Consider the following 15,448-nt stretch of genomic DNA (forward strand, 5'->3'; position numbering starts at 1 on the left):
GAAAACCTAAGCAGGAAGAGCTTCTAGTCCTCTGCTGCTGATCAAAAAGAAAAAAAGTCTTTGGAATACAGGAGTTAAAAAAACAAAAAAAAAACACAGTTTTAAAATGGCATACAATATATACTTGAAATTAAATCTTTATTATTTTGTGGAAATAAAATGGTGTAGGCAGATTTCTGCCAGTCACAGGCTGTGTCACGCCCCTCCAGCCTGTGTCTTAGAATAAGAGGGAGGTGAAGCCACCATTAATTTACATGTAATATCCCACCCTCATTGGCCAATAGAAGGAGCAGTGGCTCCGAGCGCGTAGCCCCATCAGCCTTTGTTCTCCCTGTTTGACCCTCCTCCCGGAAGTGTTCCTGGGAAGTAATCACGTGACCTGTCACGTGACCTGAGAGGCTGGAACAGACTACATCCTGAAGGCCACAGGACAGGCTTGAAGACTCCACACATTCTGCTTTCTTCACCTCTAAAGCAGCCCATGGATCCGGGGCGAGGACTACAGGATGTTACAGATGAGCCTTCTTTCCTTACCTTCTTGTAAGTGTGTCATTAAAAGAACCTCTCTAATACTGCACTTAGGTGGTGCTTCCTTTTTTCTACCCCTTTTTAGTAGCTTATCTAGCTATGGACAACACCAATACAAATAATATAATGCACTTCAATATGAAGTAGTAGTAATTGATAGTGCCAATGTAAGCAGGACTAGTGCGTCTTCATATTACAGGCAGGCGTATACTCTGTCATGTGTCTATAACCTCATAAGTTAAACTAAAAGATTGCCCAATTTTAAAAAGGTCCATTCCTGTTCTTACCCTAAAGCAAACATACAAAGATGTAGAGCATCTTCATTCCGAAAGTCAATGTAAAATACTGCTCCTAAAATGTAAAGAATGAAATATTAATACAAAGTGGCAAAGTGTTAAAGCTCAGAATAAGCAGATGGCTATGGGTATGCTATCATTTTTCCTGGCAGGTACACAGTATCAAGGCGATTAATTGCAAATTAAATATTTAGAAATCTGTGTTTATTTTTCCACACAAAGACGCATTACTTGCTTTTAAAGAAATGAATGTTGAATTAATGACATTATCTGCATGTAAAGAATATGTTCTGTAGATAAAGTTGACATTTACTTTACAATCAGAAAATCCTTGTGAGTGGTGAGTGAACAGTAGCTTTGTAACCTCTACTTCTGCTTACACATCACACAAATTCTTAAACAGTATGTAAACCTAACATTTCATATTAATGATGTGTGTCTGCTGTATCATGTACTTGTATGAAATTATATCCTGTTCTCTTCGTATTGCATCCTTTGTACGAAATCCCTGGAGTTCCTGCCAGTCACTCTTTTAAAAACTGACCACACTAAGCAGGAGGAGAACACACCATGGTCAGTTCTCTAGCTATGGTGGGAACGCTGCCTGCTCTCCTCCAATGATCAGACTTATCCTGACACACAATTCTTGAACAGCCATTCACTGGGAACATCAGCACTCCAATGCAGCTGAGAACAGAGGGAATGTAATCACTTATAAAAACCCATTATAAATGCTTTTTTTTTATCTACAGTATCTCACAAAAGTGAGTACACTCCTCACATTTTTGTAAATATTTTATTATATCTTTTCATGTGACAACACTGAAGAAATGACACTTTGCTACAATGTAAAGTAGTGAGTGTACAGCATGTATAACAGTGTAAATTTGCTGTCCCCTCAAAATAACAACACACAGTCATTAATGTCTAAACCGCTGGCAACAAAAGGGAGTACACCTCTAAGTGAAAATGTCCAAATTGGTTCCAGTGTCAATATTTTGTGGGGCCACCATTATTTTCCAGCACTGCCTTAACCCTCTTGGGCATGGAGTTCACCAGAGCTTCACAGGTTGCCACTGGAGTCCTTTTTCACTCCTCCATGACCACATCACGGAGCTGGTGGATGTTTGAGACCTTGCTCTCCTCCCCCTGCCATTTAGGGAGGCCCCACAGATGCGACGAGTCACATGACACAGGGGAGGGAAACCACTACCTTGCTAAAGAAGCTGAGGGTAAAGGAGATGGACTGGCCAAGCATGTCTCCAGACCTAAACCTATTGAGCATCTGTGGGGCATGTTCAAAACGGAATGTTGAGGAGCGCAAGGTCTCTAACATTCACCAGCTCTGCGATGTCATCATGGAGGAGTGGAAGAGGACTCCAGTGGCAACCTGTGAAGCTCTGGTAAACTCCATGCTCATGATGGTTAAGGCAGTGCTGGAAAATAATGGTGACCACACAAAATCTTGACACGTTGGGCTCAATTTGAACATTTTCACTTAGGGGTGTACTCACTTCATACTGTCGCCAGCAGTTTAGACATTAATGGCTGTGTGTTTACATTGTAGCAAAGTGTAATTTCTCCAGTGTTGCCACATGAAAAGATACAATAAAATATTTACAGAAATGTGAAGGGGTCTACTCACATTTGTGAGATACTGTATACATAAATGTTTTGCCTTTCATTTATATTTTAAACTGAATAGATTGCAGTGGTGGCCTGTCCATTAGGGGCGCCGGAGCGCCGCCCCCTCTATCCATGGCCTCCACCCCCATGCTCTATCCATGACCGCTATTTTGTAGTCGCCACATTCACGACGACGGGCGCATTAATTACAGTGGCTGCCATCATTGTCCACCGTAGATGAAGTGAGTGCACCAGACTCACCCCAACCAAATGGGTGTGGTACTGTTTGTAACCCCCCCCCAAAAAAAATTACTACCGGCCACTACTGATAGATTGTTTTAAAAGGTGATCGTTTACAATCACTTTAATTGCATTAAAATAGTACCATTATGGAACAAATATCCTCCAGTCAAAGGAAAAAGGTAAATAAAAGGAAAACAAATCAAGCAATTAAAAAGGTCTAATCTTCAGTTAAAATGGTTTACTTTTCTCTGTAGTCAATTCTTCAAATCTGAAACCGTCCTCCCAGGATTTACTCCATCGTTTGAAGTTTGGAGACTGGGGTATCTCAACTCACCTGGCAACATTCTGGCTCATCCCATTACAATGTACAGGATAGGATAAGGTTTCAGCTGCCTGTGGTCTGTATGCCTGCGATTTTGCATATTCTCCATCATTGGAGATGCATTTAAGCGATTGTATAAGACCCCTTTCACACACCTTTACAGGCATTTTAGTGCTAAAAATGGCACCTGTAAACTACCTCCCCTGTGTGAAAGCCCGAGTGCTTTCACACAGGGGAGGTGCGCTTGCAGAATGGAAAACAAAAGTCCTGCAAGCAGCATCTTTGGGATGGTGCAGAAGCGCTGTATACACCACTCCTAAACTGCCCCTGCCTTTGAAATCAATGGGCAGGGCTGCCGAATCGCCTGCAAAGTGCTTCCGCAGCGCCACTTTTAACCCCTTATTTGGTGTTAAAAGCGCCCCACTCCTGTCTGCACAACACTGGTAAAGCGCCACTGAAACGAGCAGCGCATTAGCGACCAGTGTGAAAGGGATCCAAGGCCTATTGGTTAAAATAACCTGAAGTGGGTATCCTAAGGTGTCAGCACCTAGTTGCACAGTGGTGCCTTAAAATGACACTGTTGCCCAACCATATCTTCGCAAGATTAGTTGTACTGTAAAACTGAACTTTTTTTTTGCATGTTATCTACCTGTAAAAGCCTCCCTTGTATAGACATCCCAAAGCCCTGAGATTGCTGTTGGGAACCACCATTGTGGATGTGTTGTCAGCAGCTCAAAGACAAATTTGGCGTTAAAAAATAAATAAATACATTTTAAAAGGCATTTAAAAATACTTAATTTTTCGGGAATTCTACCTGCACTTTTTCTTTTTAAAGCGGCCATCACTTTACTTCGGACCATTGAACTCTGTGTGTTACCGAAACCTATGGTACGCAGCTCCCAGGAACAATGCTAGGAATGACAGTGGACATGGGGGAAACCACGCCAGGAGCAATCTGTTACACACTTGTAACCCCTGCACTTTGTGCTTTACATACTCCTGACCCCTGCACTCTGTGTTACTTCACCTTGACCCCTGCACTCTGTGCATAATCTCTCTTGACTCATAGGGTCAGGTTTTGTTTAGCCTGCTTACAGCTACAGCAATCTGACCACACCCACAGTTCTCTGTGGTGCGCTACATGCACTGCATCATTCCCCTTTTGATGGTGCGCAAGGTATTTTGCCTTTATGCCTAGAATGTCTGCATCTGGTTTCAAAAGCATGATCAACCGTTTCAGGTCAAGTAAAAAATGGGGGTGTGACTTTGTGGGTGTGGCTACAAATGAGGGTGTAGTTTTCTGGGCATGGTCAATAGGGTGTTCCTGAATTTTATTTTGAAAATCTGGTAACCTTATGTCAGTAATATATAAAAAGGCAAATAAAAGCTGGCCCTGTAAAAAAAAAAAAAATACTTACCTCTCCTACAGCCCACTTTACTGAATGCCCCTTAACAAAAAGAAGTCTGAAGAAAACAATTTCCTGAAGTGTCTACCTACTGTGTCCCCTGTGGTGCTTAATGCTTCTCCCATCGACCTTCATGTCACTACAGGACATGGAAAGCCTGCATCAGAGCTCAAAGGTTACTTTGATTACTGGTACTTTGATTACTGGTAGGACAGGGTTGCTTTAAAGCGGATATCCCATGCAAAAACGGAGTACTTAAATAGTTAATAGTGCTGCTTATCTGAACTCACGTTTTTGGTGTCCTACGACAGCTCCTCTGGCATTCTGCCTGCAATTTAGACTTTTATTCCCCTGTTCGTGCCATTGCCATTTTAGCTGTGGGCATTAGAAGCCCACAAGCAGGCACTTCCTCGTTGCGGTGATGCTGCTGTCCCAGCATCCACCGCTCGATCTCGCTCATGCACACTCGCAACGGGGAGCCGCGCCGTCAGTTCCTGGTCCTGAAATCGCGCGATGTTTGAGATCACAGCTCAGAAACTGAACACAAGGGAGCTATGAGACAAGCTGCCAGAGCACACTGCGTGCTACAGGAAGTGATGCAATGCCCGAGAAAAACCCGCAGTTGTGCAGACCGGAAGGAGGAGGAATATATAGGTACTGTACATATTTTATAAAACAAAAATATCCGTTTGTAGCATGTTTAATATCAGCAGTAATATTAAGATTATGTTGGAATTCGGGTGGAGCTCCGCTTTAAGTGCCAACTTGATGAAGCTTTTACTGATTTCAGAGACCTGTTTCTGCCTCTCTCTTGGGCAGTGGCTCTCCCACACAAAAAAGACTGGTGTATAAAAAGGCAGGAAAAACAAAAATCTGAAATCACAGAGCTGTCCATCCCAATACCTTTTAGCAATGTCACCCTCCACCCCATGGTAACCTATTTTTACCATGACCAAGAGTGCGTCCTGCAGATTAAACCTGTCATAAGCCTGATTAAATAGATCCAACTGTGCTTTATGATAACTATTGTCACACTGCATGAGATTTTAGTTTTCTAGCAAAAGTAAATTTTCTATATTTACTTTGAAAGGATGCAAGAGAATTGGTCACACTATATGCAGTGACAGACGTTATACGGCATTGTAAACCATCTATCACCGCAGAGACAATCTAGAAACAATAGTTTCCTATGTGTCCTATTCACACTGCAACACAGCCTAACACCAGCCCGAATCACACTGTAATGTTGGGCAGCGCAGCATGCCGCCCGACACTGCAGTGAAGTGTATGTTTTGTACACAAAAAACAAAAAAAGGAGCAGTGCAATTCAATTGATAGTGCATCACAGCGCAGCAGCAAGGAGCAGTAAATTGCTTCAGCTGTTCTGTAATTTTATGGAGGGTCAGTGTGAATTGGTCCTAAAGGAATGATACAAGAGGTAAAATTCACAGCCGTTTTCAATGTACGTTGACGTACTCCGGCACTATGCATGAAAATGTTGAACACATATGAACTCACTTACCTGCAGAAATAGCTAGACTTGTAGACATAATATAATTAACGCTTGCAATTAAGGCAGAGTCATAAAGCTGGGATGCTTGTGCCAAAAACCTAAATATAACAAAAGGTTTGGTTAGGTTTTTAAAAAATACAAAACCTCCTTGCCACAGACAACAATAGATTCTACAATACAGTAGAATTGTAGAGGTATAATTGCAAAAATAACATCCTAAAGTAGACCTGAGCTCAAAAGTGAAGATTTGCCATGTTAAAGGGATCATCTAGAATTATTAAAAAGTACCTACGGTGCTGCTCACTATTCTCCTTGATGAAGGCTTCATGAAGCAAAACCCTGCATTTCTCAGTAATTCAGTAATGGGGAAATGATCAGCTGGCAAAATAGGCGACTGGTCCTCTTGCCTATGCCTTTTGTTTTGTATTTTTGGCACAGCTTTTACAGTTTAGTTCTTCTTTAAGACAAGACAGTTACATTTGGTCATGTCATGCTTGGCAGTCACCAATGAAGTTTTGGCTGCGTTTTACAAGTTAGGCCTAGCTCACACTGATGAGACATAGGATCGAACTTGTGAGATAGCTGCACTACTTTGGTCCGACTGATAAGACTTCAATGCCACAGAGTGTAAAAAAATAAAAATAAAAAATTCACATCAAAAGTCCGACTCAAGTTGCGCTGAAAGTCAAGTGACTTTGGGGGTTGGGTGAGTAGAATGAAACGAACAGCATATCTGAAGAACTGTGGCAATTTTTTTTTTTTTTTCAGCTAAACCTGGGCCACATATACACCAATGTAAATGTGCTATGGATGTGGAATTAAATGCAATAAAGTATAGCATTTAGAAAATATGTCATACGTGTACAAATATACTTACGATGCTTGAGCAATGGCTGTAGCCACCATGCACACAAACATGATGTAGAAGATGGGGTACCCCAGCTGCATGCTACCTTGAATGGAGACCATGATCATGCCAGCTAGTGCTTTCACTGTGACCACTGTGGTAGAGCCTACAAACAGAGTAAAAAATGTATAAAAAAAATTCAAAATTCAAATCCTAAAAAGGAAAAAAGGGGAATTAAATACAAATCCAAATATTAGCACTTTTTCACCTGGCTTTAAAAATGTTCTCTCTATTTTATCCGGATAACGTTTTCAGGTTTGGATAGAAGAGTGCTTGGATACCATTTACCTGCAACCTGTTTAAATGTTATGAATTCTTGGTGTCCCATATACATATATGTATACTGTTTATGACCTTTTCTTAGACAGACAGATCAATAATAGGGTTATCATCCACTTGTTGGTGGAGGATCTTGTGGAAAGTGGTACAGCAGCTTCTCTGTTTATAAAGAAGTGAACTTCACACATTTATATGATGATATTTGTTGAAGCGGTACACTCAGCCTTGTTAAGGGTGGGTATCACCTGAGGCTGTAGGGTCCAGTATGGACACTCCATTCTTGGTGCCCCATCTACCTTGCATCCATGAGTGCCGCGACTCAATTGGCACAGAGTTACCTGTACAGTAAATATACATATTGATATGTAAAAATGTTCAAATTTGAACAATCTACTGTATGGATGTGATCATTTTAATATAATATGTCATTTTCGACTATGGAACTTTTTATACACTTTAGGATTTATATAAAGTTATAAAGGGTCGCTCTGCACATAGTACTTTTTATGCATGTTAGGAATTATTCATCAAAATTAGAATGGTGTTCTTTAGCACGGAACATACGCCAATGTACTTTTCTATGAAAAGAGTGCTTACATCATCTCAAATTTCAAATAAAGCAGACTGAAGAGCGATCTGCTAAAATTATATCACAATATTTATTGCATGGAATCCAAGATGCATAGGGCTTGCTAAAGAGGGGAAGAGATGTTTGGCTTATAAAAATACCCTGTGTACATGTACTGATAAGTTAACAGAGGAGAGTTCAGGAGCAGCTGAAAAAAAACACCCAACTGCTCCAAAACATCTGTTTACTAGCAGCAGTGTACATGAAGCCCAACAGAATTCTATAAGCTTCACTCAATTCTTCTTCTGTCTGGTGAAATAACAGGGAGCACAGGAACTAAAGTTAAATCGCAAGTCCCAAAAGGTGTGATGAACATAGCATACCTTATACTACTCAGTCTGTGACCTCTACTGCATCATATCGGTAGAAGTAATGGCTGTTACAAACCTACTCATGCCAACACTGCATAGCAAGAGGCTTTGCATAACAGAAATACATTTTGTGTAAATATGTTGCAAATGCAGGGGGAAAGAGCTCCAGAACTACAGAAAGTCTATGTAAATTCATGCAAATATCTGCACAGTAGGTGCAATAAAATGGGCAGAGGGCAGACTATAAATAATTGACATACCTAATAATGCAACCAGCAACAGTATGATGAGCATGTAATTGGCATTTTTCTGTTTGTAGTAATACAGCAGGGAACAAAAGGCAAGGATTTCCACCAGCTGAGAAGACAACACACAAGGCATAAGAGAAGAACAAATGAGATGTAAAGTCCTAAGGCTTTGTTCACACTAGAGCACTTAAGCATATACCCGTATACTTATACTTGCAAGGGGCAGGTTTGCCTGCACGGGGATGCTCAGGTGTTCAATGCATCACTGTGTAGACATTCCCATTCATGTCAATTGGAACACAAAGCGGCTGCATGGACAAAGCTGAGACAGGGAACAGAGGCCTTGATTTGTTCAAACTGACATGAATAGGACTGCCTGCACGGGGTATATGCAGGGGACACCTGGGAATTCTTGTGTGGAAAAATATGGCCCTCACATAGGCATACACCTAAGGAAACACATGTGAATGAAGGATTGATTGAAGTAATCCATTTTATGGGAACATTGATAACATTTAGAAGACAAAGAAAAAAATGTTATATATATTTTTTTCCCGTACCCCGATTTGACTAGCTTTGTGTAGGGACACAGCTCAACTTAGGATCAGAGCTTTATTTTCAATACTTTTACGGATGATTGGTCAGTATTAGTAAAGTGGACCTTCCAAGAAATGGTAGATCCACTTCCCTGCCAGTCCCTTGCTGCCCAAAAAAATAAATAAAAAAGCCGTAGATAAAAACTTTAAAAATAAAGATTTCACAAAACAAAACATACAAAATTAAACACCACATGCCTCACCCCTGACTCCTGGCCACTCAAAATCCCACAAAAATATATTTCTGCATTGTGCTATGCCACATTCTCATGGAATAATGAGTGCTCAACTATTCCAGGAAGCAGAAGTGAGGCATGCTGACATGACCCTCGCTTATACCTTGGAAGCCATGACCGAAGTATTTTTTAATAGGTCTTGCTGAAGCCTTAATTTATTTATTTATTTTTTCACAAAGAAGCCATTTCATTTTTATGATTTGTATCTCCAATTTCATTTGGGCTGGGCTTTAATTTAGATCTTTAGTCCAACAGGAATCTGTTCACTGTGCAGTAAGAAGAAAAAAAGATGGTTCCTGCTACAGAAGCAGCTTAGTTCTGACAGGCTGATCAGTTGCTGGTTGTCCAGCATGCTCGTTAGACAGAAGCCAGTTGCGAGACTGGCTTATGTCAGATGGGGAACTGTACACACAGGACATAAGTTGACTGGTAACTGCTGAACTGACTGTTTTCGGACAACTTTCGAGCAGTGTGTACTTGGCTTTAGTAAAAGCTGCTACTGGGGTGTGAACACAGATTTTGTGGATCTCAAGACCCATTGTACTCAAGCATTGGTCTTCACTTTTTCTTTCAAGTGATGAAAAGAACAGAAACATAGAATAGGAAAGTCCCCCCTGCATCTTACTTCCTTGCAAGCTCCTGATGATTTAAAGCAGAGGTCCACCCAAATTATTATTTTATTTTTTTTAAAAGCCAGCAGCTACAAATACTGCAGCTGCTGACTTAAAAAAATGGACACTTGCCTGTCCAGCGTGCCTGCGATGTCGACAGCCGAGGCCGAGCAATCGCTCATCTCTCGGCTGCCCTGCCTCCATCCTCGTGAGGGAATCAGGAAGTGAAGCGTTGTGGCTTCACTGCCTGGTTCCCTACTGCGTATGTAGCGTGGCGTGCCCTCACTGGTCCCCACTCTCTCCTGGGACCAGTGAGGGGGGGAGAGGCGTGACTCCCCCCTGAAAGGTGCCAAATGTGACACCGGAGGGGGGGGGGGGAAGGGTTCCGAAAAGTGGAAGTTCACTTTTTGGGTGGAACTCCGCTTTAACTTTAACTATTTTAGAAAATGGTCTAGAAAATGAAACTTACCATGTACAACAGGAATGGCCAGCTCACTAAATGTTTGACAATATTCTCTCCAGTCATTTTCTCATGGCTATTGGGTCCAAAGGTTATTAGCAAGTATGTGCCAATGATTGCAAGCCCACAGCCTATAAAGGACAAGATATAACGCCCTTGGGAGGGTGGAGAGAGAAGACATACACATATACATCAAAGGAAGCTTGGTTAGTCAACATGCAGTTGGATGTTTGCAAGTGGAAAAAATCATGTAAATCAGCAAACCATGATAAAGGTGACTGATCTCTCCAAAGCAAGATTTAATATCTGAGGCCTGTTCACACCTATGCGTTTTTTGAAGCCTTTTGCAGAAATGAACTACATTTCATTTAACTTGGTTTCCTATGGGCACGTTCACATCTATGCTTTTTCCTTTTCATACATCACAGGACACAGAGCTCTTGTTAGTTACTTAGTGGGTTATAGCTCACCATTAGGTGATTGGACACTGGCACACCCTAATTAGAAGAGAAGTTCCCTTCTATATGACCCCTCCCATCTGGAGAGTACCTCAGTTTTTTTGCCAGTGTCTAAGGTGTTGGTCACGGTTAAAGATGTGCCAAGAAGAAAGCTCTACTGAGGGATCCCTCCAGGGGTCAAGGAGCTGTTCAACCGGATCCATCCAAGAAGACCAGAAAAAATGACAAAATGGATGGTACCTGGGCCTCGCAGAAGAGCAAGGTTTTGCCTGTAACGTTTCTCGTGTAGGACTGGGCTATGGGATCCAGCACTTTGGGCACTTATTTAAAAATGCGCAAAGGTTTTCTGGCAGAGTCTTCTACAGGTCCAGGGAAGAGGCCTCCTTTGAATAGGAACCCAGAACCCTGAAGGTTGGCACAACACAGCCCGCCGTGATGGGTGAAGGTTGGATCTGTCTGATATCCATCAGTATCCTGCAGCGGGGATAAGGCAAGTGAAGAAAAGGATTGTCTTCTGCGAATAGCTGCATGTCTTACCTAAATTCCGCCACTAGAGGGAGTAAAGAGACATACCTGGTGTTTTACTTACAATGCTCTCCAGGATGAAAAGCTCAGTGTCAGCCGGTCTGTTGATCGCCTCAATTCCTCCACTTCAGGCTCTGCCACAATCATGTTGGGGGTGGTTCCCTCGTAGTCTGGGTCCCATGGCGCTCGTTTGGAGTACCTCTCTCCCCCCCTCTTTCCTCCGCCATACACACGCGCGGGCACGCTTTTGTAAGGTAGAACGGCAAGGAAGCGTCTCCTCGGGATCATTAAAATCCCTGCAGGCTGCATAAACCTTCCTGGTCCATCCTTTATTGGAAAAACGTATTTATGCTGACTGGGAACACCCAGATAAGGGGGTTTCTCCTCCCAAAAAGTTTGCCTTTCTTTTTTCAATGGAGGAGAAAGTCACCAAGAAATGGAACTTGCCGACAATAGACCATTTCCTGCGTGAATAAAAGTCTGACCCATCCTGTGGACAATGCTCAGGTATTCAGAGATCCAACCGAGTCTTTATTCAGATCCTCCTTTAGTATGTCTGGCGCTGTAACCCAACCTGCAGTGGCAGCGATTGGTGCCTGCTAGGTATTTAAGGGGCAGATGAAGCAGGTGATCAAAATTCTCCCTGCGGAACAGGCCAAAAATTGGGCGGACCTACCCAAGGCCTTATGTTTTGCAGTGGATGCCATTAAAGATTCTATTCAACAAGCATCCCCGCCTTACTCTCCACACATGCGCAGGATTTTGTGGCTAAAGCATTGGTCAGCTGAAGCTCTGTGCAAAAAACTTTTGGCCGGTTTCACCTTTGATGGGGAGCGCTTGTTTGGGGGATGACCTGGATAAATACATTCAAAACATTTCTAGTGGTAAAACTACCCTGTTGCCAGTTAAGAAAGAGTAAATGTCCTTCCTTTAAACGTTCCCTGTCCCCAGTCCCAGGGGCTACAGCCTCCAGGCAGTGGCAACGGCCTCCTCAAACGAGTGTAAGAGGTAAAGTCCAGGGCCAAACCCAAAGATCTGCTGAACAGAGCCCCAAAGCCCCCTAATGAAGGGGCGCCCCCCTCCACTCGAGAGGGTGGGGGGGGGGGTGACTTCTGCGATTTCCAAGAGCTTGGCAGGAAGAGAGATTCAGGACAAGTGGGTAATTTCCATGGTGTCTCTGGATTACAAGCTGGAATTTCAAGAATTCTCACCTTCCAAGGTCAAACATCCCCAAAGATCCAGTAAAAAGAAGGCCTTTGTTCTTAGCATTGGATCACTTTCTATCCCAAGGGGTAATCTAAAATATTTAAATCAATTCCTGAACATTGGCTCTTTTCGCATCGAGTGAATCCCCTCAATAGTCTCCACCTTGCGGGGGGGGGGGGGGTTTCTGGCTTCAATAGACATCAAAGATGCATACCTCCATGCGCCAATTTTTTCCACTCAAAAGGTTCCTAAGGTTCGCAGTAGAACAGCGCCACTTCCAGTTTGTGGCTCTACCCTTTGGTCGGGCTACTGCACCGCGGGTGTTTACGAATGTTCTAGCCCCGCTCCTGGCACATCTAAGGGCATAGCGGTAACGGCATATCTAGACCAGCGTTTCTCAACTCCAGTCCTCAAGGCGCCCCAACAGGTCATGTTTTTAGGATTTCCCTCAGATAAAACAGCTGTGGTAATTACAAGGCAGCGAAACTGATCAAATCCCCCTTTCAATATAATGGAAAACCAGAAAACGTGACCTGTCGGGGCGCCTTGAGGACTGGAGTTGAGAAACCCTGATCTAGACAACCAGCTGCTGGTAGAGCAGTCAGCACTGTAAAATACCTAGAGCACCTAGGCTGGATTCTCAACCTAGAGAAGTCATCCTTGCAGCCCCTAAAGAAGGCTGGAGTATTTGGGCATGGTCATCTCTAAGAGATTTGGTCCAGGTAGTAAAAGCGAGGAATGAGCCTTTCGTTCGTCTTTGCATGAAGTTGTTAGGGAAGATGGTAGCCTCTTTTGAGGCTTTTCCTTACGCCCAGTTTCATTCAAAACTGTTGCAAGCCTTGGATCTGTCAATGCGGCCGGCGTCAGAGGTGAGCCAAAGCCTCAGTTGGTCGTTACTGACCAAGAATTGGCAGAAAGGAAAATCGTTCATCCCAGTTACCTGGAAGGTGTTGTCAACTGATACCAGCCTTATGGGCTGGGGGGGGGGGGCAGTCCTGGAAGAGGCTACGGTCCAAGGAAAATGGTCCAAGCCGAAAAGGTCCTGCCCATCAATGTTCTGGAGATCCGGGCAGTACGTTCAGTGCTACAGCAGTGGCCTACATCAATCACATTCTGATTTGGGCAGAAAATCATGTTCCTTGCCTTTCTGCAGTCTTTATTCCAGGGGGTTGGGGAAATCGGCAGGTGGACTATCTGAGCTACCAGCAGCTGTTTCCAGGAGAACCCCGAGATATTTCTGGCCATATGCCAGAGATGGGGTACCCCCGGATGTAGATCTACTAGCCTCCAGGTCCAACAGGAAGTTGGACAACTTTGTATCAAGGACAAGGGATCCACTAGCATGCGGATCGAATGCATTGGTAATTCCTTGGGATCAGTTTTCTGTGTTTCAATGCGTTTCCTCTGGTTCCGCTCTTACCGCGACTTCTTCGCAGGATCAAGAGGGGAAAGAAACTGGTGATTGTGGTGGCTCCAGCTTGGCCCAGAAAAATCCTGGTACACAGAGATCGTAAAGATGACAGTGGGAACGCCTTGGGTTCTCCCACTATGCCCAGACCTGCTCTTGCAGGGACCGGCATTCCATTCTTCCTTACAAAGTCTAAATTTGACGGCTTGGCTGTTGAGACCTACGTCTTGAAGCATGGACTTTCGTTCCAGTTCTCTCCACTCTGGTTAATGCTAGGAAGCCAGCCTCCAGGTTCATCTATTACAGAATCTGGAAGGCATATGTTTCCTGGTGTAAATCCAGAGGTTGGCATCCTCGAAAATATGTTATTAGTAGAGTTCTTGCCTTTCTACAGTTGGGGGTAGAAATTAAGTTGGTCTTGAGCACCATCATGGGTCAGATCTCGGCCTTGTCAATATATTTTTAAAGGCAGCTAGCCTCTCATTCCTTGGTTCAGACTTTTATTCAAGGGGTGTTGCGTGTAAATCCGCCAGTTAAATCTCCCTTGTGCCCATGGGATTTGAATTTAGTTTTGACTGTTTTACAAAGACCTTTCGAACCAATGCACCATATTCCTTTGGTCTTGTTAACAAGAAAATATTTTTTTCTGATTGCGATATCCTCTGCTAGAAGGGTATCCAAATTAGCGGCATTTACCTGTAAAAAGCCATAATTAATTATGCACAAAGACAGGGTGGTGTGCCCACCCAACTTTTCTGCCTAAGGTGGTTTTAGGATTTCATCTGAGCCAAGATGTGGTCCTACCATCCTTTTGTCCAGATCCGCATTCTGCGGAAGAAAAATTATTGCACTCTCTAGATGTAGTAAGAGCAGTCAAGATCTATCTGAAAGCAACGGCTCAGATACGTAAAACTGATGTTTTGTTTGTGCTGCCAGAAGGTCCCAGGAAGGGCCAGGCAGCGTCGAAATCTACTATGTCCAAGTGTATTCAGAAAGTTATTATCCAGGCCTATGGTTTAAAGAAGACAACTCCTCCTTTTCACGTGAAAGCGCACTTGACCAGGGCAGCGAGTGATTAATGGGATATGCATTACTATGGCTCAGATCTGCAAGGCTGCAACCTGGTCTTCAGTCCATACGTTCACAAAATTCTATCAAGTGGATGCAAGAGGGGTTGAGGATACCGCCTTTGATCTGTGTCTCCCTCTCCTCAAGTTAAGCATTGCTCTGAAACATCCCACTAAGTAATTAACAAGAGCTCCGTGTACGGTCATGTACGAAAATGAAAAAATAGGATTTTTTTTTTTTAAACATCTTACCTGTAAAATCCTTTTTTTGGAGTACATCACGGGACACAGAGCTCCCTGCCTCTCTTTTTGGGGATATTGATATACATTTTGGGATACTTATTGCTTTGCTACAAAAACTGAGGTACTCTCCAGATGGGAGGGGTTATATAGGAGGGGAACTTCTCTTCTAATTAGGGTGTGCCAGTGTCCAATTACCTAATGGTGAGCTATAACCCACTAAAGTAATTAAGAGCTCTGTGTCCTGTGTTGTACTCCAAGAAAAGGATTTTTACAGGTAAGCTGTTTTAAAAAAAAAAAAATCCTATTTTTCAGCTGCTGCGTTTTTGGAAAG

The 15,448-nt window shown here is 43.1% G+C and overlaps 1 protein-coding gene across 2 annotated transcripts in view; it reads right to left on the reverse strand.

The window, feature by feature from the left end:
* Positions 1–15,448, reverse strand: part of NIPAL3 (NIPA like domain containing 3) — a 42,261-nt gene that overhangs the window by 3,232 nt on the left and 23,581 nt on the right. Inside the window, exons 6-10 of one of the 2 annotated variants that reach the window (XM_040337176.1) lie at positions 10,220–10,341; positions 8,320–8,416; positions 6,812–6,947; positions 5,944–6,032; positions 816–879 (exon numbers count right to left, since the gene is read on the reverse strand). In XM_040337176.1, coding sequence (XP_040193110.1) covers positions 816–879; positions 5,944–6,032; positions 6,812–6,947; positions 8,320–8,416; positions 10,220–10,341 — 508 coding nt within the window. Of the gene's footprint in view, positions 1–815; positions 880–5,943; positions 6,033–6,811; positions 6,948–8,319; positions 8,417–10,219; positions 10,366–15,448 lie in introns of both variants that reach the window. The other variant, XM_040337175.1, reaches the window with a different exon arrangement.

Source organism: Rana temporaria, chromosome 2 (genome assembly GCF_905171775.1).
Source record: "Rana temporaria chromosome 2, aRanTem1.1, whole genome shotgun sequence".
Taxonomy (NCBI): Eukaryota; Metazoa; Chordata; class Amphibia; order Anura; family Ranidae; genus Rana; species Rana temporaria.